Genomic DNA, 24485 nt, shown 5'->3' with positions numbered 1-24485 from the left:
TGCAAAAGTGTTATGATTGATTGTTAAATGATCGCTTTATTATCAACCGCAATTAAATGGCCGTCATGTCGGTAACGTCGAGCAAATCGCGTGTGTGCACTCAGTTACGTCGGACGTACTCTATTTCCGGAGACAGCACAGCATCGCTGGTCGAATGGGTACTGGCGCAAGAGCAGCCGGCTCCCCGCGCAGAAAGCTTCATAGGAACTCGTGCCAAGCGCAAGCGGGTAGCGGGACGCACACGTCCGACACAGGGACATTCACGTAAAATTCTCTTCTAACTCAAAATTTAATACAAGAAGCCATACCTACTTGAGATAAAATAATCCATAAAACTCTTTATTTAGGTGTCTAATTGGTTCCATATTTTATCCGTAATAAGGATCATCATCAGTCATACTCAAATATTAGAAGTAGAAAGCCTTATGTCCACTCACAAAAAAGTAAAATTATAATTTTACACTTTACCCAAGCTAGGTTAATGAGCGCTAAAAGTTTTATGAACACCCATGTATACGCAGTCGAAGCTCATTGTGGAAGACCTCATACCTACTTAGTTAGGTATACAATATCAATTTTATAACTCGACAGGTTCAAGTAATTTAATATTAAGCATTATTTATGAAATACACATGCACAATGAATACGAATAATATTCGACAAAATATAGATATTTATTTGTAGCTCTCGTTAATCGACAATAGAAAGAGTTAAAATCTATATAGATTTCTGTTTGTCAATGTTAACACAAATATCTAGTTGGGTATATATTCACATCTATAACTAGATCAATTAAGTAAACATTTTCTCGACATGCTCCTGACATAATTTTGAACAAGTATTTAATGCCCTATAAAATCGGTAGGAAGCCAAAAGATTACTGAAGATTAAGTACTATAATGAAAACTGACCGATGATCGGCTGTGATTAATATTGGCCGTCGGAGTACAATATCAGTTGGCACGGGTCAACCTCGGCCATACGTTTAAATATTTCAAACTGGCATACCTGAAATTACTGCACTCTCGTGTCTCGGTCAGCCGCCTTATATGTAAGTTGTTGCTGATCTCTATAATATATACTTCACATTAAAGAAAATGTTTACCTTAATTTTACTGTTGCTCCACAAATTACCTGAAGTGGTATTTTGTTCAATAGGAACTTAGACGAACTGTCTATTATATTTATAAATTAATGTAAAATTTATTAAAATCCTTAAAATATAACCTAGTCTAGAAACGGACTACCAATTACATATTAATAATCATTTCTGAAACTAAAGGAACCTTGCTACAAAACTCGATACTGTATAACTGATAAATCAAACGTAGAAAAAAATATTAATATAATATATAATAAGTTAAAGTCTGTCCGTCAGTGGTTAAGCTTACAATGTGTAAATTGGGATAAGTACACACTTTAGTCAGAACGAAAAAGTGGTAAAACAGAAGAGGCGAATCAGGGATCCTAAATTTCTATTTTGTTCAAAGGGAGTTAGGGTGATTAGGGAGGCATGTTAGGAGAGATACGCCTATCGCTTACACACAGCGTTCCATTTTATTGGTATTAATGAAACATGCACTAGCCGTAACCAACCCCTTTCCTGCCCCTGTATATTTTGTGAAGATTCGGCAATTCAATGGGCAATTCGCGTACCACATAGGTATCCTATCTTACAAAACCTACGAGAATGTCTAATGCGTGGTTGTTATTTTAATCCATTACTTTCATAGATGTACTAGCTGTTGCCCGCTGCTTCGCCCGTGGTATATATATAGCCTATAGCCTTCCTTAATAAATGGGCAATCTATCACTGAAATAATTTTTCAAATCGGACCAATAGTTTCTAAGATTTGTGCGTTCGAACAAACAAACTCTTCAGCTATATAATATTAGTATAGATATAGATAGATTTTTCTCATCACATCCTGTTGAGTCACTTCTGTCTTTTAACAAAAATCCATCAAAATGCGTACAACGGTTTGGGCGTAGATATTCTATGCGACTTACAAAGAAGAGTATCGATTCTGCACCATTTTGTAACATCATAGGTATCAATGCAAACGAATTAATCAACACTACATAGTATAAAACAAAGTCGTTTTCTGTGTATGCTTAACACTTTAAAACTACGCAACGGATTTTGGTAGTTTTTTTTTTAATAGATAGAGTGATTCAAGAGGAAGGTTTATATATATAAAAACATCTATTAAACTACTTCGAACTTAACGCGTGCAAAGCCGCGGGCAAAAAGCTAGCATAGCTAGTTATGGTGTGTGGTAATTATAAACAACAATAATAACTTTTCATTTTGAATTTCCGATACAACTTCGTATTAAAAAAACCAAATAAAAGAAAACATTACTATTTTCAATAAAAAACTAATCCACCTTCAAGTTGTCTAAAGTCTAAACTATATCAAAAATTGAGATCAGCAAGAAGCACCAACTTTCAAATAAATAATTAATCATTAATATTGGTCCACCTAGTCGAAAGTTTTGAGGTAACCCATAAAAAGTAGTCAAATTGAGAATTTCCTCCTTTTGTTGAATTTGGTTAAAAATGGAAATGCAATCTGCCATTCAAAATTCCAAGAAAGTTGTACCTTAATTCACAAAAAAAAAATTATTCATAGCAAAACAATGTAATATTACTGAGCTCTTGAACAATGGAAATAGAATGTAATCCTGTGTCTCCTCTTTTCCCCACAAGGCCATATGACAATTGATTTTTTGTACAAGTGGGTGATCAGTCTTCTGTGTTTTGCTACACAGGGCCTTTTTTCCCCACCAGGCATGGAACCCATGACTCCCTAGTGCTATAGTCACATGTTAACTACTTTGCCAAAGACAGACAAGTAGGGAAAGCTTAAATTAAAAATAGTTTAATAGATATGCCTCTCTTATTTTGAAGTCAAATAAGATTAGCCCAGCCAAACATTGGACTTCAACTACTATAGGTCAAATTGAAAATATTGGTGCATATAAATCATAGTAAGAATAAAACTACTTATAATGATTGTTTAAAATCTATTCATACTTCAACAACCACTCATCAGCTTATAAATCTTAAAATTATTCATCTTATAATATAAGTACTTAAAAAATTTGTAATCAAAAATGCTATATTTCTTAATGGTCAATTATAATTAGCTCATCTATGCTCCAATCTTCATAGGAATGATCGGGAAGGTATCTTCGGATGATGATGGGAATTTTTCTTTGTTTCAGTTCTTTCATGGCAATTTGGAGAGGATCAGTTTCACCTTCTAATTCAACCATCACTGGAGCACACATTGCTATTTGTAAGGCTCTGGTACCTGAAAACACATGAGAGATGTATAGAGAATATAAGAGAAATGTAAATAAAATAAAATAATATTGACTTTTTGCTAATCCTTATTAAGATTCAAATAGTCCCTAGTAACTTCTATTTTAATAGCATATTTAGAAAATGTTCCAATAAAGCATGCTTAGGCACCACACCCCCATAGAAAATGACAAAAAATAGCAGCAAATTACTGTTTCATCGGCGAATTACTATGTTTCATGGCGAATGGAGGAGCCAGAGGTGATGATTGCTTACCATCAGACAAACCACCAGCTCACTTAACAACTAATACATAAAAAAAAACATAATGCTACTTGTAAAAATATAACATAGTAACACATTGTAAATTGGTAATTCATAATACCTAGTACTCTTGCTCGTTCATATTTTGTCATATATCTAGTTGTTATCCTTTTTGATTTTTCTACTCCTCCACCGGCCTGGCCAGGAGCAAGGCACTGGACATTGTAACCGTCTTCTTCTTGTTCCTCGGTCTCTTCTATATTGGTATCTTCTTCTACCATATCATCGTAATCTCCACCACCGTCCTCACCATCATATTCTTCATCAGCCATTACTACTCAGATTAATAAAGGAATGAATTCACGCTGTTTTATAGCAACGCGCTAAATTTAATAGCAGTAAACACAAGTCAAGTAGCAAACTACTAAGAGCAAAACATGCTATTTTAAATTGACATTGACGTTTTTCAAAGACAATTAAATTTTTTTTAAGATATTACAAGGCTACTATAAATATGATCTATGCTACTAATAGTTCTGTTAGTGAACACAGGTTGTTCGATGTACAGAATAATAATTAAAACCTCAGCACGAGTATCATAAATATTAACATAAATAAACATTGCTAAGGTATACAGTATTATAAATTTATTAATTAGGCACGTGTATTAAATACATAACGTTTAATAGAAGATATGCCTTTGCTATTATATATTTAGTTACAATTATGATTTACACATATTCTTAGTACACTTTCATTTTCAATATAAATTTTAATATAAATGCAATTAAAATAAAATGGCAGCCCTAGTTTTCTTGTGAACATAGATAATACACTAATTTCTAGGTTGTCTTTGTCACACATGTAGTTTCCCTTTTCTGGTTCTGCATCGAAGCTGAAACCATGCCGGTGTGTATTTTTCCACATTCAGAAAGAAAAATTGTAATGCATTTGGTTCATTAGTGATATTTGAGTTGTGTAATTGCTGTTTTGCATGTAGTTTGTAAAGTTGTTAGTGATCCGCAGCTCTAGTGCGTTCAAATCAAGATAAACACATGGCACTCTTTGACGTTTCAAATACCTGATACGATATTGGAAGTTTTTGTAAAAACTGCAGTGATTGTGTTGAATATGTTCAAATATATGCAATCTTATACTTTAATTACACTTTCCTTAAAGTCAAATATTGTTTTTGTGACATACGAAAAACTAACCTAAGTGTTTGATATTTCAGCTCGCAATTGACTTATTGCATCCATCGCCTGCATCTGAGAGGAGGAAGCACAAGCTCAAAAGGCTTGTGCCACATCCTAACTCATATTTCATGGATGTGAAATGCCCAGGATGTTATAAAATCACAACCGTATTCAGTCACGCTCAGAGGGTAGTCGTATGTGCAGGATGCTCAACGATCCTCTGCCAACCAACAGGAGGTCGTGCTAGACTTACTGAAGGTATAAATTATCATAATTTTATTTCCAAATAATACTTTTCTTAAAAAGTAGAAAAATTATTATCTATTATTATAATTGCAATAAGAGAAATGCAATACAAAAGTATAATTGGTTGAGATATAATTGTGTATATAATATTTCTAACATATAAATTGAAATAAGTACAATTTTATTTGTTGAGCTTAATAATTGTTAATCATTTATTTCATAACTGAAATAGGGGTCATTTATTGTATGTTCTAGTTGTTGCTTGTTGTTATGAAATTGTTACACAAAAATATTGCAATTTCACAACATGTTCTATTTCATAATAATATGTTACTCATCATTTATGCTACTTTTAAATGAGCCTGACAAGAAAGATGCTTTGCTTCCTCAATAATGTACTGTAAATAAATATAATTATATATGCACTTTTTATTATATTTACGAATTAATATTCCTTTCCAGACTAATATTTTATTAAAATACAAATTGTTGTTATTTCTTCTTCTTGGGTTTGTTGAAATATTCAAAGATTAAGTATTTAGTATTATATGAAAAGATACTTTTAATTTATTTTTTGGGAGTGATTAATTGTTGCCCAGGTTCGTTTGAAAACTATTTTAGGCAACATTCACTATATCACTAGATTTATAAAGTCACAAAATATCAACCAGCAATTTTAAATACTTGCGTCGTGAAGAGACACATTTATTATTTATTGAAATTATAGAAAATGATGTATGCATATTTTTTTATATTGTTTATGTAACAATTATAATAATAATGTTCACATGGATTTTTAATACTAAATTTTTATTTTCCAGGATGTTCATTTAGGAGAAAACAACATTAAGCCGCCTGGAGAGAGAGCCCTAATTTAAGATTTGCATTTTTATTTCCAATTGTATGAATATTTTTCTTATTCATCCGATTTGTTAAAGCATTATAAATAAAGGCTTTTTCAAAGGGTAAATGTGGTTATCATTTTAAACAGCACCCATAAGATTTAGTAAATACTTCAAGATTTTTAGTTTATGCCATACAGAAGAGAAGTGATCCTATTTTTATTCCTCCTGAGATACAGGTAAAAAATGTACAGAAGTACCATTTTCACTTGAAAATAAACCTTTAATCTATAGGCTCCCTAAATACCATAGTACCTTACAAGGATATATTACGTATATACATTTTCCATTAATTAAAAAACTTGAAGAACAAAAATTCTGTAATTTACATTTTCACCCTAGGTAATAATTCTTAATTCAGGTATTTGAAGCTTATTCACAACTTTCCATGCTTTCACTTCCTGGGCAAATGTTTTAAGGATTTCATCTGTCTCTAGTTAGGGTGTGAAGATGTTATAAAATTAAAAAAAAATCCAAAATGTTTGAAACTGACCACGTAACTTTTTTGTGAATGGAGTGGAAAAATCTTAGGGAAATTTGTTTATTTAGAATCCTACTATAATACTATAAATGCGAAAGTAAGTTTGTAAGGATGTGTGTGTGTGTGTGTTTGTTGCTCTTTCACGCAAAAACTACTGAACCCATTGCAATGAAATTTGGTACATAGACAGCTGGACAACTGGAATAACATATGGGAAACTTTTTATCCCGATATTCCTACGGGATACGGACTTAGGCGGGTGAAGCCGCGGGGCGCAGCTAGTATATTATTTAATAGAGTAGAGCTAGTATATTGTAATATTAGCAGGATATTAAGTAGGATTAGTATATTAGTATTACTAGGAAGGAAGTAGGATTCCCTTTTTGCCTTTTTTCTAAACTTCTTACCGCATCACGCGTGCCTCTTTAATTCCTTCCGCGTCCACAAGAGAGCGTTACAAGGCACTTAGAGTAAGATTGACCTACATCATTTTTCTTTTTTTATGAATGAGAATGCGCTGCCTGGATAAAGATAGGATCGATGACTGGGAAGGGTGAGGAGAAGGAAATAGCCCTCCGGCTCCCCCAATCACCGTACGAAACACAATAGCAAGCTATTGGTTTTCTGTGGGGGTGTGGTACTTCCCCGGTGCGAGCTGGTCCAATTCGTGCCGAAACATGCTCAACTCCCACAATAACTAACTATTCTATAGTCCAGACTTCTTATGTGAACAATTAACATACCTTTATTCCACTCTATACTCAATTTAAAAGGGTTTTTGTTTCTTAAACTAATTCTTGAATTGATGAATTTTTAATGTAAGGTGTCATTGCTGATTATTTATTTATTTATTTATGCTTTATTGTTTTGAAATAATAACACATTAAGACTTAACTTAGGGATCATTATTATCACAAATGGCGGTCTCATCGCTAAATAGCGATTTCTTCCAAACATCCGGTTGCACTGAGAGAAGTTAAAATAGAGGATAGGAGTAGGGAAGAGTATAAATATATAAAATGAGAAAAATAAATAATAGTTCTAATATAAATTTCAACACAGTAGGTATACACAACTGTAAATAGCTACATATATAAAAATAAAGTAAAATGTAATAAATATACGTACATTGAACTAAGAACGGCAGGAAAAATAATAATTATGAAGCATCGTTTTAAAAACATTTAAAGATTGAGCCTTCTTAATTAGATCCTGCAATGCGTTCCATAGCTTAATCGATCGAACGGTGAAGGAACTATCGAAGAAGCTTGTATGATGAGCTGGCATTCTCAGTCGGAGCATCTCAGAAGAGCGAACAGAATCTCCGTTATCACCCCTGTACACGAAATTATTTTTGAGATATTTTGGTGTTCTGGGGTTAAACAAGAGATCTAATATAAAAGTTGTAACACGTAGCCACTTAAGCTGAAAACGAAACTCAAAGACGTGGTCGTATTTCCGTAGACCAAATATGAATCGAATACAGAGGTTTTGGAGACGCTCGAGCCTGTTTAATTGGTCTACGGAAAGATTGACATAATAATAATAATAACATAAACATTATTAGGTATTATAATAAGGAAACTATGGTATAAGTAAATATACTTCCAATGATCTGAAATATAAATTAAGTACTTTCCGAAATTACTTTTAATTCACAAATTATCTTATTTTCTATATTATTCAAGAGCATTATTTTTATCAAGAACTAGAAAGATGATCCAGTAGGTATTATAGTTTATTTGCTTATGTGAACATTATATTTTTAGTAGTTTCTAGAGTTTGATTTTACGCGAGTATTTTACATTTAGAAATTAAAGACTTTTTAACGGATTTTAAACGCGATTTATTCATTATATTATTTACCCGCCGTTTTAAACACTTTACAGCAAGCATGTACACAGGAAGACATTCAGTCTAATTTCTAAATTATATTTTTTTTAAAGAAATAAACATAATTGAAGAGGATTCTTATGTTGATTTGATGATGATTATAAAATAATGAGTATTAAAAAAGAAGAGTTATAACAATATAGAATCTTTATTTGTCAACATAATATAGCTTTATAAAAATATAATAACAATATGGAATTCATTGAAAAATTGCACCATTTAACTATTAATTAACAATATCAATAACATTCTATCTACTCTTTAAGAATATCTATTTACTTACAAGTAATAATTCGCATAAATTGTCTGTGTGAATGACTTTATATAAATTAATCACAAGTGAAAAAATTATTGTTCTTCAACATAATTGAATCTGGTAAATCCAATTCATTGCTAGCATTGTTTATGTCTTGTTTGATGGCAGTTATTAATTCATCTAGTGAATTGAAATTCATTTCTGGTCTTAAATATCCAGCTATGCAAATTTTTAACATAGATCCATAGAAATCATTTTCAAATTGATGCATAATATGTGTTTCCTGAAAGTAAAGTAAATATTATTTCAAACATCTTTGAATCTTTGCTCACTTAATAGACACTTATTTTGATACGAGACACTACACTGATAACAATTGTAAATAGTTTGAACAACTTCATCAAGCTCAGTAGAAATAAGATTAAATAATGTTTAAATTTCTGAGCATCATGTGTATAACAAATTCCAAAATATTGAGCATTTTTTTTTTTGTTTTTAATGTTTTCATTACAAATCATTCCCAATTTTATTAACATCATAAAGTAAAGCTTGAAGATACAATTAGAGATAAACTTGTTTTAAATTACGCACAGTAATATATTATTGAAGTAAAAGTAAAACTATAAAAAAGATAGTCATGAATAATCCTAAATTCCAAATAAAATTATATAATCATAGCTATGTAACTATTTACAATATATCAAAGTTGTACTTTTATATGAAATACAAATTTAGTATTCATACTATTTACACATTTGATCAAATAATTTTATTCTAATTGGTTCATGTTTACAATACTCATACAAGATGTTATAGTGTCTAGATAAGTGGATTATAACTTGTACAAATATATGCACTATCATATTAGAGCATATATGTACTATCATTCAGAGATAATTACAATATGAGTAATATTACAGTCATCCATAACTATAAGTACCTGAATTATCTTGTTCTAAATTAATTCATTTAATATTACTACTATGATAAACCATGAATTATCAATATAAAAAAGTATATAATTTTATGATATTCATTAATCTTTATATTTATCAAATGCTCTATACTTACAACAGACATTTCTTTGTTCTGGTAAAATGGGCACCAACCAATATTAACTACCATTTTGTGTACATCTTGTTGGTCTACCTGAGCCCATCCATAGTACACTCCTGGTTTTAAATTATCAGGTAAAGATTGTGTCACCTCACGGGCATAATTAGCTACGAAAGAAAAATAAATTTTTCAATACATTTTACCCTATACCAATAACCCATTTATTAATTTTAGGCTAGTAAAAACCCAATAATATTTAAGACAAGTTTTTTAAAAGTTGTACCTGTAGGGCACCCCAAATCCTTTGATCCTCTTCCGAAGCCTTTAACAACTTCTCCTTTTAAAAATAAAGGCAAATATGAGAACATTGCTTAAGTAAAAATTGGCCTTCACAGTTATAATCAATTAAGTGTCATAAAGATTCGAGAACGTATTTGTTTCGTTTTCATTTAATACTTTAGGCTTTTATTAGTTATCACATCTCTTTTTTATCCACAACTTAAGCAAACTAACGATAAAACGAGTAACGAGCTTCAAATAACTTTAGATAACTTTATCAGGACTTATCATTGTAATTTTCAATCGACAATTAGGTCTAAATACAGTACAAATTCATTACGGAGTACTAGTATTACTAAATCGTGAATTCAATTTTAGAGTTGTCAAAAATGTCAATCCGAATTCAAATTCATAGATTATAGATAGAGATAAATTTTATAGAGCCGCCTGGCAGACGTCAAATTTACAAAACTCTTGTACAGTCTACTCATGGCCAACCATGTTACTGCAGAGGGCCTAACGCACATATGCCTGCATACCATTGCTCAGAAATATGTTGATTGTGTAAAAAAAATCTTTATTCAATTACTGTGTTCCCTGAACAATAATTTGACAAACAAACCGAATGATTGAATTTGTATTAACATTGTTTTAAACCACTAAATGAAATGTTAAAAGATATTTTAGTTAGTATATTTGAACTTTGAATTAATTAGTTAATATTGTAATTTTTAACAATTTCTTATGTCTCATTTGAATGAGATTTTAAGGGGATTACAGAATTAATAAATTGAATAAATAAAGCGGATATTAACGGGAATCTTAACAATTATTTAAACTTTGTGCAAAGAGTAGTATAGTATCACTAACCACTTTGTGCGTTTGATAGTTTATGTGAACGGATGTTTCACGAATCACTAGTATATGAATTGAAAAGTGCCAATCAACTTCAGAACTTCCTCCTTTTTGAAGTCGGTTTCTTTGAAAAGCTACCTACTTTATTTCAATTAGAAATCAGCTTGCTGAAGTTTAGTTTAAAAAAAAGTATTAATTTAATTTACTAATCTCACAGAATATATATCCAATCTGCAGAATAAAAATAGCTAATGTATACTTTTACTTATCTATATCTGTACTCTGTAGTCTGTAATTATTCCTGACAAAAAGATAAATTTTATTTTGTCGTGATGTCGCACTATATTTATTTTCCCTCATTATTTGCCTTTAGTGAAGTAAATACAAATGTTTTTAACAAAATATTGATCAAAAAACAATAACCTTTTAGGTGTTGTAACAGAAATGTAGAATATACGTGAATAATTTATAAATGTGTTATTGACAAACATTTAGTTTATTATTTAAAATAATTTTGAACAGTATGACCTAAAATTAGTGGAAACATGAGTGAAAAAAGAATCGAAGGTGAACCAATCTCTGCATGGGATATTCCTGGCCCTTCTTCGCTGGCAGCCATTCTGGATACCGTCAATACATCAGAAGCATCGGATAATACACATCGAAATGGTAATTCGAATAATGTACACTTATGTCAAACCAAAGTGCAAACATATTTTCATTTAACGTTTTAATTATTTCAGACGAAATGGAATGTGAGACATTGTTTGCTGAAAGTGATGATGATGTAGAAGTATTACCTGCTTCATCTGATAGTGTTACTGAACAAAACACGTCTAACTTCAATAAACGCAAGTTGATATCAACAAGCTGTGCAAATTCTACATCTGTGAGCCAACCTTATGAAGTAAATGCTGCAATGTCATACCCAGTGTCATCTAGAACACCGGTGCCACAAGAATATCAACCACTCCCAGATAGTTCTAGCACTTTTGATTATGCAGGAGAGAATCCTGAGAGCAACAATCACACTCAATCAATAAGATATAGGCCCAAACCACTGACTCATGAAAATGGATATTATTACCCTACTTATATGCATTATCCTAGTGTACCACCAACAGGAGAGTATGTAGTTGCACCATATACAAACAGCACAATATTACCTTTAAATTACACAGTTGCATCAAATGCACCACAAGTGCCAGATACCAGCATTCCACATGTGCGATATGAGCATTTGCAACCGGTAATGAGCAACATGTATAACAATATCCCTGATAATAGACAAGAACATTCTCATTATAATCACTTGGAAAGACCGAGCAGAAAGTTAAACATCTCGCCTAGACGACGACAATCGAAAGAAAATGAAGTGAATTCTAATTTAATTGAAGTGAGTTCTGAGGAAGAAGAAACAATGTCCGTACCAAGAAAGAAACAGTGTGAAAGTGGTGTCGGTCCTAAGCAAAGTAACAATGATGCATTGCAAATTGCTGGCTGTAGTCGGGCTACTAGTTCACGGGTGGATATAAAAAGAGAGCCAGCTGAGAGTTCTGAGACTACAACAACAAGTACAGAACCTATCAGACCAGAAAATACGACAAGAAGAAGGCCTAATCAGCAACAAACAACAGGCTCCCAACACAACTGTCACAATGTTTACACTCAAATAAAGCAGGAGCCCCCTGTAGCATCTAGCACTAACCATAATTGTACATGTAGTCACAAGTATACAAATTCTCAACCTACAAGAACAATAAGTGGGTCAAATCCTAATTATTTTAATTTCCACAATGGATCTCATCATCATCACCACCACCATCACCATCATCATCATAGAAATTTTCAGTTTCCTCACAACAACTCTGCTCCTGGTACATCAAGTGTTAAAGAGGAGCCTGGGATCCAGCCAGTGAATATTAAAGTAGAAGCTACATCTGTTCAAAATATGGGTGCTGGTTCATCATCAAGTGTAGCTAATATAAAAAGAGAAAGTGTTGAACATCCCATTGTGAAAGTTGAACCAAATAGAGACAGTGAGAGAGTGAATGATAGTAATATTACTGTAAAAACTGAGGCCCATGAGAATCAGTGCTGTGTTGATGGTGGTGGAGACAGGAGAGTGAAGGAAAATTCACCACAGCCTGGAACTAGTTCAGGCAGAAGTGCAGCACAGACTGTGAGCTCTACAGCTACCATTGGGAATCAGGTCAGTTTTTTTTTCAATCCATAGTGGTTACATTATTCCCTGATCATTTAAACATAAATTTATTCCATTTTCGTATATCAGTATTTAAGGATGCATGTTAATTCATTTTAATTTAATTTAATTGTTAACCATCTAACCTCTCATATTTTATTCAATACTTCAGGAGCGGCAAGAATCTTCTGGGGCACGAAATGCGCCCGGAGGCAATGCTACGGGAGTTCTGTCTGCACCTGACTTGCAACTTGATTGGGTCTCAGACTCCAGTTCAGATGATGATGTTCAAGTATTGGGGGAAGAACAAAGAGATGTAAGAGCTTTTTTAATACATTATAGATAATTTATTGCTTAAGTTTGTTCTACAGTTAGTTATTGGATTTGTTGCCTGATGATCATGAGCTACAATTTTGTGAACGACTTGAACTGATATTTTTGTGTGTTTACAGTTGAATAGAAATAAACACATTTCAATTTTATTTTACGTTTATAATAATTTAAAGTCAAATAATATTCTATTTACAAATGTTTATTATAGTTACAATCATGTTTTGCTATTATTTCGCCTTATTCATAATCTTTACAAAGAATTTCAGCCATTGGTTTTAATGAAATGTATATCAACGAGCCATTCTTTGTGATACAGATCAATAGAAAAAACAATTCTCAATGATCTGTAGTCGCAAATTGACTATATACATTAAATAATGCCATTTATTCTTGTTTTACAATGAAGTTTTTTATAGTTATTAATGTCAGAGGATGTAGCTCAATATTATGTTGCGATCCAGTTTTCTGACCACAGGTATCATAACTACCCAAAATTTTAACCAACTATAAAGGATTAAGTTCTCAATTCCACCATTTTTTTGCTTGTTATATTTTATAATGTTTTACTGGGTGAACCGAATTTTATGACTCTTTATTTATTTGAAAGCTGATGCCTCGTCATCATGGCGATCATGGCAAAAACGATGCCATTTAAATTAGGCATAGTTCTCACAATTTGAAGGTGATTCTGTTTTTTGTTAAAAATTAATACTATTACCCCAAATTTTTACCTGTTTGTTTGACTAATAAATAAATAAAAAAAAAACCCTGTTCTCAGCGGGAAGTAATCGACCTGACCAGCTCGCCGAACCGCAGCGAGAGCCAGGACGACAGCAGCACGACGGCCACGGTGGGGTCGGTGCGCTCGCCGCGGCCGCTGTTCGAGTCGGTGCCGCACCGCGACCCGCCGCTGTGCCACACCGCGCCCGTGCCGTGCCACGCGCACTTGGTTAGGACAAGGTGTGTAAACAATACATATTATTCATATTTTTTTAACCTTTTTACTAGCATGCTACTTTCACTGCTTTTAAAGGCTAAGTTAAGTAAAACCACAGAATGCTGAGTAGATACTGATTTTTTTGTTACAATGTGAATAATTATGGTCTTGGTGCTATATAATTATATGCTCACCTCCTCTATCATAAAAATAAAATAAATGGGTACACTTATTTTTACTTATTGTACGTTTTATTATTGCGTAATATATTTTGTTATAATATTAGGGATACTTATACATACTTTCCCATTATTACAAAAAAAATATATGTATTATTTCTTAATAACTTTTCATTACGTATTAAAATTAAATCATCGGCAAAGAATACACATTAGCATTGCGATCGTATCTTAGCTTCGGAGACCCGGCGTCTGCATTTCTGTGTTTTAATTCTAATAGATAGATAGCTGTCAAAATTGTATAATGGATGGATTTTATTTGTTTATTTTTTTAATTTTAAATAAGACAATATATATTGTATTATATGAAAAAAAATGGTATCTTCATTCAGATATGATTATTTCATGTTTTTGTGTTCACATTATGATTATAGTGGTAATGCAGATTATTGTACTATTTTAAGAGAACACTTCACATTAATACTCTGTATCTCACTATTATTATTATAACACTGCTCCATTCTTTTTTTCCTTGCATTCACTGCATCTCCTGTTTTTATATCGGGGTAGATTCTCCTTAGAACCATTGAAGCTCTGTGGGAATTATATTTTTACTTTGTGAATTGTTTTGATATACAAAAAAATATCAGTAGTCAAGGTTTACTCACAAGTGTTAATAAATAACAGAAACGAGATTAAATGTTGATAAAAGTTTTAGGATACTGTTTTCTATTGAAAAAAAAACATGAATAATTTTTAATAAACTGTTACTACCAGAAGTATATTAAGCTTTTAATAAATAACATTGTTGTTAGTGTTTAATTATGCATGGTTTATGTGGCCACCACTCGCACATTAAACTAATTCACCGAGAATAATGTTGATTGCTATGGTATGTAACATTAAGATTAAAGTATTCACAGGAATAATGTGAATTTATTGATAAATTTAAATAATTTTTGCGTATTTATGTGAAAATGTGATGGGTGTTTAATAGAGTTTAAATTAAGAGTCAATTTTGAAAGAAAAATGTTTTATATTGGTTTGAATTATAATATTGATATATTTTGTGATATAATGTTGTGAGTATTTTTTTATTATCAATTTTACATATTTCAAAAAACATTTCTGACCATAAAGAAGCTCGATTTATTACAACTTCAAGAGCATTATTTATTTATTTATTTAAACATTTTATTGTGCTGCCAACAAAATACAAAAACAAAACAAAACTTATATTTAAACAAATAGGAAGGTACAGCACACAAGGGAAGTGAACTGTACCAGGCAACCAACTGAAAAATAGCAACATAACTTAAAAGCATTATATATTTTAAACTTCAAAACAATTTTTTAATCTTCACTACAAACATTGATCATTTTTCATTATCATCTCTTCATGAAAAATAGTTGTAAATTTCAAAACAATTTTTTAATCTTCACTACAAACATTGGTCATTTTTCATTATCATCTCTTCATGAAAAATAGTTGTAAATAATAATTATTTTACACTATGACTTATTAAACCGGGATAAAGACAAAACTATTAGTTATATAATTGACAAATGCCCAGGGTGCGCTGCATGATGCCGTGCCGCGGGTGCTGCTGCGCGCCGCAGCCGCACCACGCGCACGCGCACGCGCACCCCGCGCACTCGGCGCACCACCCGCACGCCGCGCACACGCAGCACATGGTGCCGCCGCTCGCGCACCGTGAGTATACATCTGCGACTTATCTATTTATTTTTTTTTTTTTTGCACTTATTTAAAGGGAGAGAAAATAAATAACAAACAGGAGTAAAAGCTTAAAACTAAGTACAATAAGCGGTCTTATCGCTTTGGAGCGATTTCTTCCAGACAACCCCGGGTATATAGAGAAATAATATAATACCTACTTATTGTTTACAACTTCTCAGTTAATGTCAGGCATCACTTGTATGTAGAAAGCCAAATAAGTTAATTTAAATATGAAAGCACTATAGCCCTGCAATACCATCTACATGAATATTACCTAGGACATAGGTTTGGTTATTTTGTTTGTTTGTAATAGATCAATTCAATTACTAACCCTTGCCGATTTTGAAAATTTCTTCGCTAAAAGGAACATAATAAGCTTCCTAAGTAAATATTGACTATTATGCGTCTGAGAAAAACATAGTACTATATAACTTTTATTCCAGTAAGTGACCGTCGCTGCGAGGCGATACCCACTGCGCCGCCATATTTGGTCCACGCGAGACTCTGGCATCGCCAACAGCATACACTTGTGAGTCGATTATTGTTATAATTTTTTGCTATACTACTATTTTATCCCAAGGGAGCATTCAGCCGTTCAGTAGTTTCAGCATGAATGACGGACAAACATCCAAACAAACAAATTTTTACATTTATAACATTAGTGTGATTTATAGTGTATACCAGTACTCGTTTTCTTGATCATATTATTTATATGATAAGTGGCTTACGAGTGATTATTTCATTTGCATTGTAAAACCAGAATTTGAGAAATTAAAAAAAAAAATTGTATCAATGTTCAACGAATTAAGCGTAATTGATATTAATAATTGTGTTAAAGTACTGTTTAGGTAGAATACCTACAAAGTACCCTGTCGGATTTGAGAATGCGTCCTGACTTATTCCTAAACCACTAAAACATAATTTAAAGATTTATATTTCATTTTGTTTTAAACAGTGTTCAGTTATCCTCTATGTTAAGTGACATTAATAAATAATTGTGTATATTTTCAAGGAGTTGCAACGCCGCAGCTTAATGGGCAATCTGAACCCGGAGTTAATATCTTCGATGCCGCCTTCCTACGTTCCTAGGCCTGCGCCTATGTTAGGCGTAAGTCTCATTTATTTACATTTTACATGTATAATTCATAGAAATATTGATATAATAAAGTCAAGTCATACAAAAGTAACGCTCGAAAGTATTGCTAAACAGTCATCAAATATATCTACGAATTAATAGTTATATTTTGAGCATAAAATTTAACCTCACGCGATTTACACACTTTTTTTAAAGAGTTAAATATTTTAAAGAAACATGCATGCATGCCTTTATCTGACCGTTAATATGTTTTTGTGTAGGGCATATAAAAAATATATATATATATTTATATTTCTCGTGTAAAAGGATGTGGCATGTATTTTTATTTATTAAATGTCATTCGGCACTACATTACTATAATATGAACTTGTTTTTTGTTGTAAAGTTTCTGCTTGAAGTATTAATACGTAGATACGGTAAACATGTTTGTTAAAACTCACTCTATATTTGAAAATATAATAAATAAAATGAAAAAATATAGTATTCCAGTTTCTTCTTTGTCTTAATATGTTTTATTTTGCCTTAAAACAATTATCCAAAATGACGTACATAATGTTCTTTGCTTTTTAGTTCCCTGACGAGTTAGAGCAACGTGACATGGAACCGGCACCTCTGGTGATGTATGTACATTTAAATGAATTATAAAGAATAATAATAATATGAGCATGAATAAGAAAAATATTAAGTACATTCACCTACAATGAATACTTTGAACATCATTGGAACCAAATAAAGTGTTAAATTCAATGAATGTTTTATAAGCAACGACGAAGTATTAATGATTAACGAATAATTGTTACAGTGACGGACAACACCTTCATCACCATATGCACCACTACCTGCAAATGCATCCGCCGCACCTACACATATCAATCCAACCTTCAGTGGTGGTGAGTTATTATTTCGTCATCTTTTATAATGTTTGGAACGAAGTTCCATATTGCTTGTTGCGAAAGGGGGTTGGACGGAAAAATTAAAACCAAAAATTGTAATGACACTTTTTGCTATAGTTGTAAGACGTGCGGCGTGCGCGTGTTTCTCTGTGTGTCTCTCTCTCTCAAAAAAAGCAAGCCCGGATCAGAATCAGCAGATCCGGGTACCTTTGACACCTCAAGATGTTTTTTATTTATTTTTAATGTCTTCCTACTTTCCTCTTTACTAATTACCAAGAGTCACAAGCACACAATATCTTAATTCTAAATTGAGATGTTACGTATTTAACACTCTTGGTAATTAGTATATCAGTACACCCATTGAAGCATTATTAAAATGCTTACGTTACGTTACGTTACGTTTACGTGAACAATGCGCGCGTTGGGTGCAGGGCGGCGGCGCGGGGCTGGCGGCGGCCGCGCTGGTGCAGGTGGCGGAGGCGGCAGAGGCGCGGCGGGCGACGCGCGGCGCGTCGCGCGCGGTCATCGAGCGGAACACGTACCGGCACGCGTACGCGCGCCCCGCGCCGCACCACCAGGACGAGAAGTGCACCATTTGCCTCTCCGTCTTCGAGGTCGACTCGCACTGCCGGTAAACGCTTACTCCCTCTAGTTGCTAACACACGCTACGTGCAGCTAGGTGAGAAAAATACAGGATTCAAGAAAATACATAAAATAATAATTCTCGACAAAATGGGGCATACCCTTTGTTGGGGATGAGGTGCCGTTCCAGAATACTATATGGATACCATTTTTAAGATAATGGCCAAATGACAACAATAACGACAAACACTTTGGTTGAAAACGCATGTATATTCCCATTCGAAACAGAAGTTCGTTTAATAAACGTCAATTAGGCCAAATTAAACATGAGAATGAGATAATTTTACTTCTTATTGTTTTTTAGTATCTATTCAAAATAAATTTATTTTGTTATTACAGGCGCTTGCCGTGTATGCACTTATTCCACATGGAATGTGTTGATCAGTGGCTGGGAACCAACAAACATTGTCCAATTTGCCGAGTCGATATTGAAACTCATTTGAGTAAAGATGCTACTTTCTAACTTGGGTATGTATTTAGATGTTTAAAACTTTATCTCGTCAAAATAAGTAATACTACTATGTTTGCAATTTGTGCTTATTCTCACAAAGGTAAATAACCGATTGGTATGTGGGTGTTTTAAATTTAAGTATCTTCCTTATAAGTTAACCTCTTATTTCCTATAGCAATTATAAACATGAGACAATTTCTTTTCTCCATTGATATAACTATAATTTATATGAAATAAACATAAAACACCTTAAAAATGAACTATAATTACAGTAAACAGCCGGCTCTCCTTGTTCAATCGTGAAATTTTGCAGAAAACAATATATTGATGAAAATAAAACAATAAAATTCGCATTAGATTTTAATTCCTTTTTCTATTTACATATTAAATTAGCTATCTACTTTTTATTTCAATTCAGAGTTATCTTTGGGGTTTAATTTGTCTTCTAAGTGTGGTGCATTTATAATTGCTTGCTGTTGTAACTCCAGACTCTCTTGTTGCAGCTCATGGGTTAACTTCTTCTGGTTGTTACAAGACCTACAACATTAACTTCATTTATCTGAATGTAATTAAGTTATTCAATATAGTATGTAAATTAATTATTCTTTATTAATTGTGAAATGAAAAGAAATGATTTCTGTTGTTATTATACTTGCAAGTCCATTATCAGACTAAAGATAGGTTGTGTTTATTTTAATAAAACTATATTTTATAAATGTACATTTTCTTACATAATTTTTTAACACTTCATGAAAGTTACATTGTAAGAGTAATTAATGAATTTATCTGATTTTTGACTTGCAATCTTAAAAAAATATTTTAAGTTGTATAAATTGTTCTGTTATTGTGTTCTGAATGTTATTAATTAAATATATAAACAATATCTACTGATTATTAAAAAATGTATTACGCTTTAATAAACTTTTTTGTAATAAACATTTTCTTTTATTTTTTGTTTGGGGTTTGATCATATTAATCATTGAGAGGGACAAGAAAAATCAGTTATTAATTAAGAAAATACATGCAATTAAATTATTGCAGAAGCTTAACTTTAAAAAATAAAGAGGGTAATAAACTTAAAGGACTGCCAGGGAAAATTGATGCCTACCATTATATTTCACTTGTATTATTGTCTATGTATATTTAACTTTAAATTGTCTGTAAATAGTAAATAGATAAACTTGTATTGATATACATTATTGTACTAGTATATTGTCACTATAATTTCTTTACTATAATATGGAAGAAGTTATAACAACAGTAGAAACTCGATTGTGTTGTTAGCCATCCACATAATTGATAATGCAGATATTCAAATATTTATAAGAACTGTCAAATGCAGGAATGATGATGATGATGAAAAAACGACAGTAACAACATTGGTGCAGCTATGCACCTACAATGCTGTGACTGCAGGAAATAGGGATTAAAAATTTTGATTATTAAGAGACACATTTTCAAACATTTCATGTAGGTATGTTATATTCATATATTTTTTCTTAGATTGCATACTTTACAATGTATATATATATTTTTTTTAACTCGTCTTGACTCTGAAACAGACATATTCACTTCATACTTGGTACACTTCTCAAAGACCGGTGACAATACAGTACTTATCTTCGACAAGATCACAATTTAGAAGAAGAAAACAATTTAGTTAATTCTTTTATTAAAGCTTATTTTTTAACTATATTTATTATTTCAACCACTTGAGAGCTATTTTCAGTCATTCGACTTAGAGTTGCTAGTCCAGATAATTGCAATTTCGGATAACTGAGGGCCTGATTATCGAGTTTCTACTGTACTAAAAATAGAAAAATTTAAAATCAATCAATGTGTAATTTTAATTTGTTTCATCTACTCTAACATTTGTATACCTGTTAGCATGGTCTATTCTTTCACATATAGCATCTGAAGCAGCTATATTACCAGACAAATAGGATATTTCAGCAGCAACGGTGGCTAATTTCTCTGCATAATCCATATAACCTTTAAATGTAAAATAATGTGAATCAATTAACAAACTCTATGTGGTTATTTTTATATCATATTAAACTGAATTGCATTTGTATAAAATAAAGTAATTTGTATATAAGGTATAATTGTTGTCTTAGGGTAATTAAAAATCTTATGACTTAAAACTATGTGTAACTTACTAAATAGTGTTCTGAGATTATGATTCAGGTCACATAGAGATCCTCTGACTGCAACAAGCTGATCCCAGTGTTGTGCAGGTGTGCTATCTTCCCCCCATTCTAGAGCTTGTTTAACAAGACAAATTTCTGCAGACAATGCTTCCCTTAACCTTCAAAGAAAGTATTATTATTAGTTACCTTAAGTTTGTCAAAATTTGTCAAATAAAAGTTTAAAGAAAGCTGGAGTTTAAATTAATCGTGATATTAATTAGAAACAAACCTTTCACTCGTATCTTGAATTGCTACTAATGTTACAGTCAGTAGTTGAGTCGCTGCATTTACGTTAACAGTTGTTGCTTGTCGTATTAAAAACTCGTGTTCTAAACTATCAGTATTAAAAAAATCTTTCATTTCTGATTTTTTATCTTCACATTTTATTGTAGTTAGAATAGCAAAAGTTACCGGTGCAATACTACGAGCTTTGCACGAAACTTTTCTACTGTTTATTTTCAAATTAGATTTAAGTAAGTGTAGAAACTTGTTTCGAAACATGTCGATTGCAGAATTAACAGCTAAGTGATATACTGGTATATTGCATATATCTAATTTAATCCATGTTTATTGTTAATCACAAAATTGTGAAATTATGTTATCATATTTTTACATTTCTCTAGTTGTATTGTCGTGATAAATGTCAAAATGACATTTGTCACTTGTAATGGGTTGGTGTACCAGTATATAAGTGTATAATCTATGCGTTAACAATTCATCTATAATTTAATTTACTCACCTTGATTTTTTCACTTAGCTAAGTGAAAATCAACTGAGAGTTAAAATATTTAGTATTAATTGTTGAGAGTATAGTCGATGTCACAATGTTTGTCTTTGGTTTTCCAGTCAGTATTTAAAACTAATAAGGTAACTAATCCTTTGACTTTTCTGTAATCTGTCAATTCCATTTGTTCTTCTGGTAGTCTGTCAGTGTCAGGTCAAAAATTTAGAATCGTTGTAAAATATTTTTGATGCGAATTTTACGATCTTATAGTTTCCTGTTAGATATCATAATAAGCTCCAATTAAGTTACATATTAAATAATTATGATATTAATGTTTGAACACTATGTGTAAAGTTGTATTTATAAAAACTTGGAATAGTTAATGTTAGTTTATTGTTTGGAAGTTGGATGTTTTTGTATTGCGTTGCAAAACTACTCGCTGACGTCTGTTCTGTGCGATGGATCTCTTGAAACATGGTATGTAACAATTTTTTTGCTTAAATTTATTCCATAATATCTAATAACTTAATATGGTGAAGTTAGTATAAAAAAATGTTAGAGTATTGTTTTAACTAACTCTTCCAAGGCCGTACTGTCCCGTACCTGGCACCTATATGATACTGCGTAAAGTGCAACTAATTTAGTCATTGTGGGTGGATCTCGATATTATCAATGTATTATCATATTTGACCATATCCGTTGTTTTATATCGCACGTCTATTGCGTTCGGTAGTGTCGAAAGCTTTGAACGTACTATGTAATTTATTTTCGTATTTTCTACGAACAAATATCCCAGGCTCAACCATAGAAAAAAGTTGCAGTGAGTATTTTTGATTTAAATAATTTCAAAATGCTATTTCTTTTCTAATCTTTATGATTTTAAAAAGATAAGAAGGAAGTGTTTTGAAAGGAAAAACATACTTTATTGAAGCCCTATAAATATAAAGCTCATGCTTAAAACTCATTTTCTAGAAATGAGTGTTAATTTATGAATATCATTTATCTTTTTTTGTGCATATTCATGAAAATGTATATTTCTATTGTTCTTGAATCCTTATATGTAAACTAAACAATGCAAATTTGTATCATGTTATAATCTTTTTGCTGAGTTTTGTTCTTTGCTTTCATACATTTCCATTTTATCAAGCCTTTAGCTTATTTGTTATAAAATAATAGGTATATTTCTATGAATACATTGGCTATGAATAATGAAAAAAAAATGTTCATATATCCCCATATCTATATAGATGACCAGCAGATTTTACACTATGTTGTATGCATGTAATGTAACTAAATATGAAATTAATTTTTTCACAGGTATGAAGGGTCCATCCCGGCCAGCTCCAGTACCACCTAGTGCTCATGTTAATAGATACTCTCCGGTGACCAATTGGAATGATGACCCATTTGGAGCAGAGGTTTTTGAACCAACTCCAATTTATACACAGAAAAAAAAGCCACCACCTCGTCCACCTCCACCAAGGGTTGCCAAGCAACTTGAAGTGCCTTCTAAACCATCACACTTCATACGTAAACCTACAGTTCTCACCTCATTGTTAAATCGTAAAAATAAGAACACAGTGAACCAACCAAGTGGGCCAAATCAACCTAGCTTTACAGAATTTAGTAGTGAAGTTGACAATTGTAGAATGTTTCCAAAGTGTGATCGTGCAAATATACAAACAGCAACTCTCATAGATCTGTCGTCACCCCCAAGCTCACCAACTTTTACTACTAGATCTAGTAGTGATGGAATCAGTGTGGATAGCTTTGGATCTGATGCCACAACATCTACTAACCATCGAAATGCCATAAGTGGTGGTAACGCTTCTCAAGCAGAAAGTGGTTTTGAAGATGACTTTGATCTCTTCCTCACTTCAAGAAAGCATATGAGTAAAGAAGACACTTTTGAAGATTTTTCGAATATAGATCCTTTTTCACCACAGCCAGTTATTAAACCTCCTATTATGAAAAAGCCTGTGCTAAGTAAGGATCTGTTTGAAACATCAAGCACTACAAGTAGCCAGTATTCCATACCACCTTTAAAGGGGCCTACTATAATTAGAGCTAAACCGGCTCGACCAAAACCTCCAGATAATTCTTCTCTATTGAAAAGTACTTTTGGCACCAATTTCCAATTGACTTCAATGAACATAAATACCACAACGCCTATACAAAAAGTTGCTAATGGCAATGTAGATATTGTAAGTATTATGTTTTTAATGTCTTTACTATAATTAATTTTATTGTTTGTCTATTATGTTTTTTGTAGTGGTAAGTCCTCTCAATAAAATCTAATATATAAAATTCTCGTGTCACAGTTTTCGTTGCCATACTCCTCCGAAACGGCTTGACCGATTTTG

General features: G+C 32.1%; 7 protein-coding genes across 10 annotated transcripts in view; 3 read left to right on the top strand and 4 right to left on the bottom strand.

The window, feature by feature from the left end:
- Positions 1-258, bottom strand: part of LOC119829091 (sarcalumenin) — a 10730-nt gene extending 10472 nt beyond the window's left edge. For 2 of the 3 annotated variants that reach the window (XM_038351473.1, XM_038351471.1), the window contains exon 1: positions 120-258. The gene's annotated coding sequence lies outside the window, so the exon portion shown is untranslated. Of the gene's footprint in view, positions 1-47 lie in introns of all 3 variants that reach the window. The other variant, XM_038351472.1, reaches the window with a different exon arrangement.
- Positions 259-3015: 2757 nt separating this feature from the next.
- LOC119828927 (DNA-directed RNA polymerases I, II, and III subunit RPABC2) lies at positions 3016-4044 on the bottom strand. Its single transcript, XM_038351243.1, has 2 exons — positions 3695-4044; positions 3016-3319 (listed from the first exon to the last, which is right to left on the bottom strand). Exons 1-2 carry the CDS (start codon positions 3903-3905, stop codon positions 3132-3134), a joined length of 399 nt encoding a protein of 132 aa, XP_038207171.1. The 5' UTR covers positions 3906-4044; the 3' UTR covers positions 3016-3131.
- A 334-nt stretch (positions 4045-4378) lies between these two features.
- Positions 4379-5986, top strand: LOC119829042 (40S ribosomal protein S27). Its single transcript, XM_038351406.1, has 3 exons — positions 4379-4482; positions 4808-5027; positions 5837-5986. Exons 1-3 carry the CDS (start codon positions 4477-4479, stop codon positions 5863-5865), a joined length of 255 nt encoding a protein of 84 aa, XP_038207334.1. The 5' UTR covers positions 4379-4476; the 3' UTR covers positions 5866-5986.
- A 2434-nt stretch (positions 5987-8420) lies between these two features.
- Positions 8421-10263, bottom strand: LOC119828908 (putative riboflavin kinase). Its single transcript, XM_038351220.1, has 3 exons — positions 9887-10263; positions 9619-9770; positions 8421-8830 (listed from the first exon to the last, which is right to left on the bottom strand). The coding sequence occupies exons 1-3, from the start codon at positions 9969-9971 to the stop codon at positions 8621-8623; spliced, it is 447 nt and encodes a 148-aa protein (XP_038207148.1). The 5' UTR covers positions 9972-10263; the 3' UTR covers positions 8421-8620.
- A 763-nt stretch (positions 10264-11026) lies between these two features.
- Positions 11027-20093, top strand: LOC119828906 (E3 ubiquitin-protein ligase arkadia-C-like). The gene is made up of 12 exons (XM_038351218.1): positions 11027-11406; positions 11481-12949; positions 13113-13256; positions 14052-14233; positions 15964-16103; positions 16571-16656; positions 17140-17235; positions 17794-17843; positions 18026-18113; positions 18548-18747; positions 19098-19226; positions 19713-20093. Exons 1-11 carry the CDS (start codon positions 11283-11285, stop codon positions 19219-19221), a joined length of 2703 nt encoding a protein of 900 aa, XP_038207146.1. The 5' UTR covers positions 11027-11282; the 3' UTR covers positions 19222-19226; positions 19713-20093.
- LOC119828907 lies at positions 19594-22041 on the bottom strand. Its single transcript, XM_038351219.1, has 4 exons — positions 21628-22041; positions 21369-21517; positions 21090-21201; positions 19594-19746 (listed from the first exon to the last, which is right to left on the bottom strand). The coding sequence occupies exons 1-4, from the start codon at positions 21897-21899 to the stop codon at positions 19614-19616; spliced, it is 666 nt and encodes a 221-aa protein (XP_038207147.1). The 5' UTR covers positions 21900-22041; the 3' UTR covers positions 19594-19613.
- Positions 22042-22299: 258 nt separating this feature from the next.
- LOC119828934 (protein app1) overlaps positions 22300-24485 on the top strand; it is a 10448-nt gene continuing 8262 nt past the window's right edge. Inside the window, exons 1-2 of one of the 2 annotated variants that reach the window (XM_038351255.1) lie at positions 22300-22599; positions 23440-24326. In XM_038351255.1, coding sequence (XP_038207183.1) covers positions 22581-22599; positions 23440-24326 — 906 coding nt within the window. In that variant the 5' untranslated portion in view covers positions 22300-22580. Of the gene's footprint in view, positions 22600-22752; positions 22943-23439; positions 24327-24485 lie in introns of those variants that run through there. The other variant, XM_038351256.1, reaches the window with a different exon arrangement.

Source organism: Zerene cesonia, chromosome 9 (genome assembly GCF_012273895.1).
Source record: "Zerene cesonia ecotype Mississippi chromosome 9, Zerene_cesonia_1.1, whole genome shotgun sequence".
Taxonomy (NCBI): domain Eukaryota; kingdom Metazoa; phylum Arthropoda; class Insecta; order Lepidoptera; family Pieridae; genus Zerene; species Zerene cesonia.
This window is presented reverse-complemented; position numbering and strand designations above follow the sequence as displayed.

What these genes read in the sequence shown, in the direction of transcription:
- LOC119828906 (XM_038351218.1), top strand. Translation starts at nt 11,283, where the DNA reads ATGAGTGAAAAAAGAATCGAAGGTGAACCAATCTCTGCATGGGATATT. An exon ending in TGGGGGAAGAACAAAGAGAT is followed by an intron (nt 13,257 to 14,051) that starts GTAAGAGCTTTT and finishes CCCTGTTCTCAG; the next exon opens with CGGGAAGTAATCGACCTGAC. An exon ending in CAATCCAACCTTCAGTGGTG is followed by an intron (nt 18,114 to 18,547) that starts GTGAGTTATTAT and finishes CGTTGGGTGCAG; the next exon opens with GGCGGCGGCGCGGGGCTGGC.
- LOC119828908 (XM_038351220.1), bottom strand. Translation starts at nt 9,971, where the DNA reads ATGTTCTCATATTTGCCTTTATTTTTAAAAGGAGAAGTTGTTAAAGGC. An exon ending in GGATTTGGGGTGCCCTACAG is followed by an intron (nt 9,771 to 9,886) that starts GTACAACTTTTA and finishes TTTCTTTCGTAG; the next exon opens with CTAATTATGCCCGTGAGGTG. An exon ending in AGAACAAAGAAATGTCTGTT is followed by an intron (nt 8,831 to 9,618) that starts GTAAGTATAGAG and finishes CTTTACTTTCAG; the next exon opens with GAAACACATATTATGCATCA.
- LOC119829042 (XM_038351406.1), top strand. An exon ending in TCGTGCTAGACTTACTGAAG is followed by an intron (nt 5,028 to 5,836) that starts GTATAAATTATC and finishes TTTATTTTCCAG; the next exon opens with GATGTTCATTTAGGAGAAAA.
- LOC119828927 (XM_038351243.1), bottom strand. Translation starts at nt 3,905, where the DNA reads ATGGCTGATGAAGAATATGATGGTGAGGACGGTGGTGGAGATTACGAT. An exon ending in TGAACGAGCAAGAGTACTAG is followed by an intron (nt 3,320 to 3,694) that starts GTATTATGAATT and finishes ATGTGTTTTCAG; the next exon opens with GTACCAGAGCCTTACAAATA.
- LOC119828907 (XM_038351219.1), bottom strand. Translation starts at nt 21,899, where the DNA reads ATGTTTCGAAACAAGTTTCTACACTTACTTAAATCTAATTTGAAAATA. An exon ending in ATTCAAGATACGAGTGAAAG is followed by an intron (nt 21,518 to 21,627) that starts GTTTGTTTCTAA and finishes CTTTCTTTGAAG; the next exon opens with GTTAAGGGAAGCATTGTCTG. An exon ending in AGAATAGACCATGCTAACAG is followed by an intron (nt 19,747 to 21,089) that starts GTATACAAATGT and finishes TTAATGTTGTAG; the next exon opens with GTCTTGTAACAACCAGAAGA.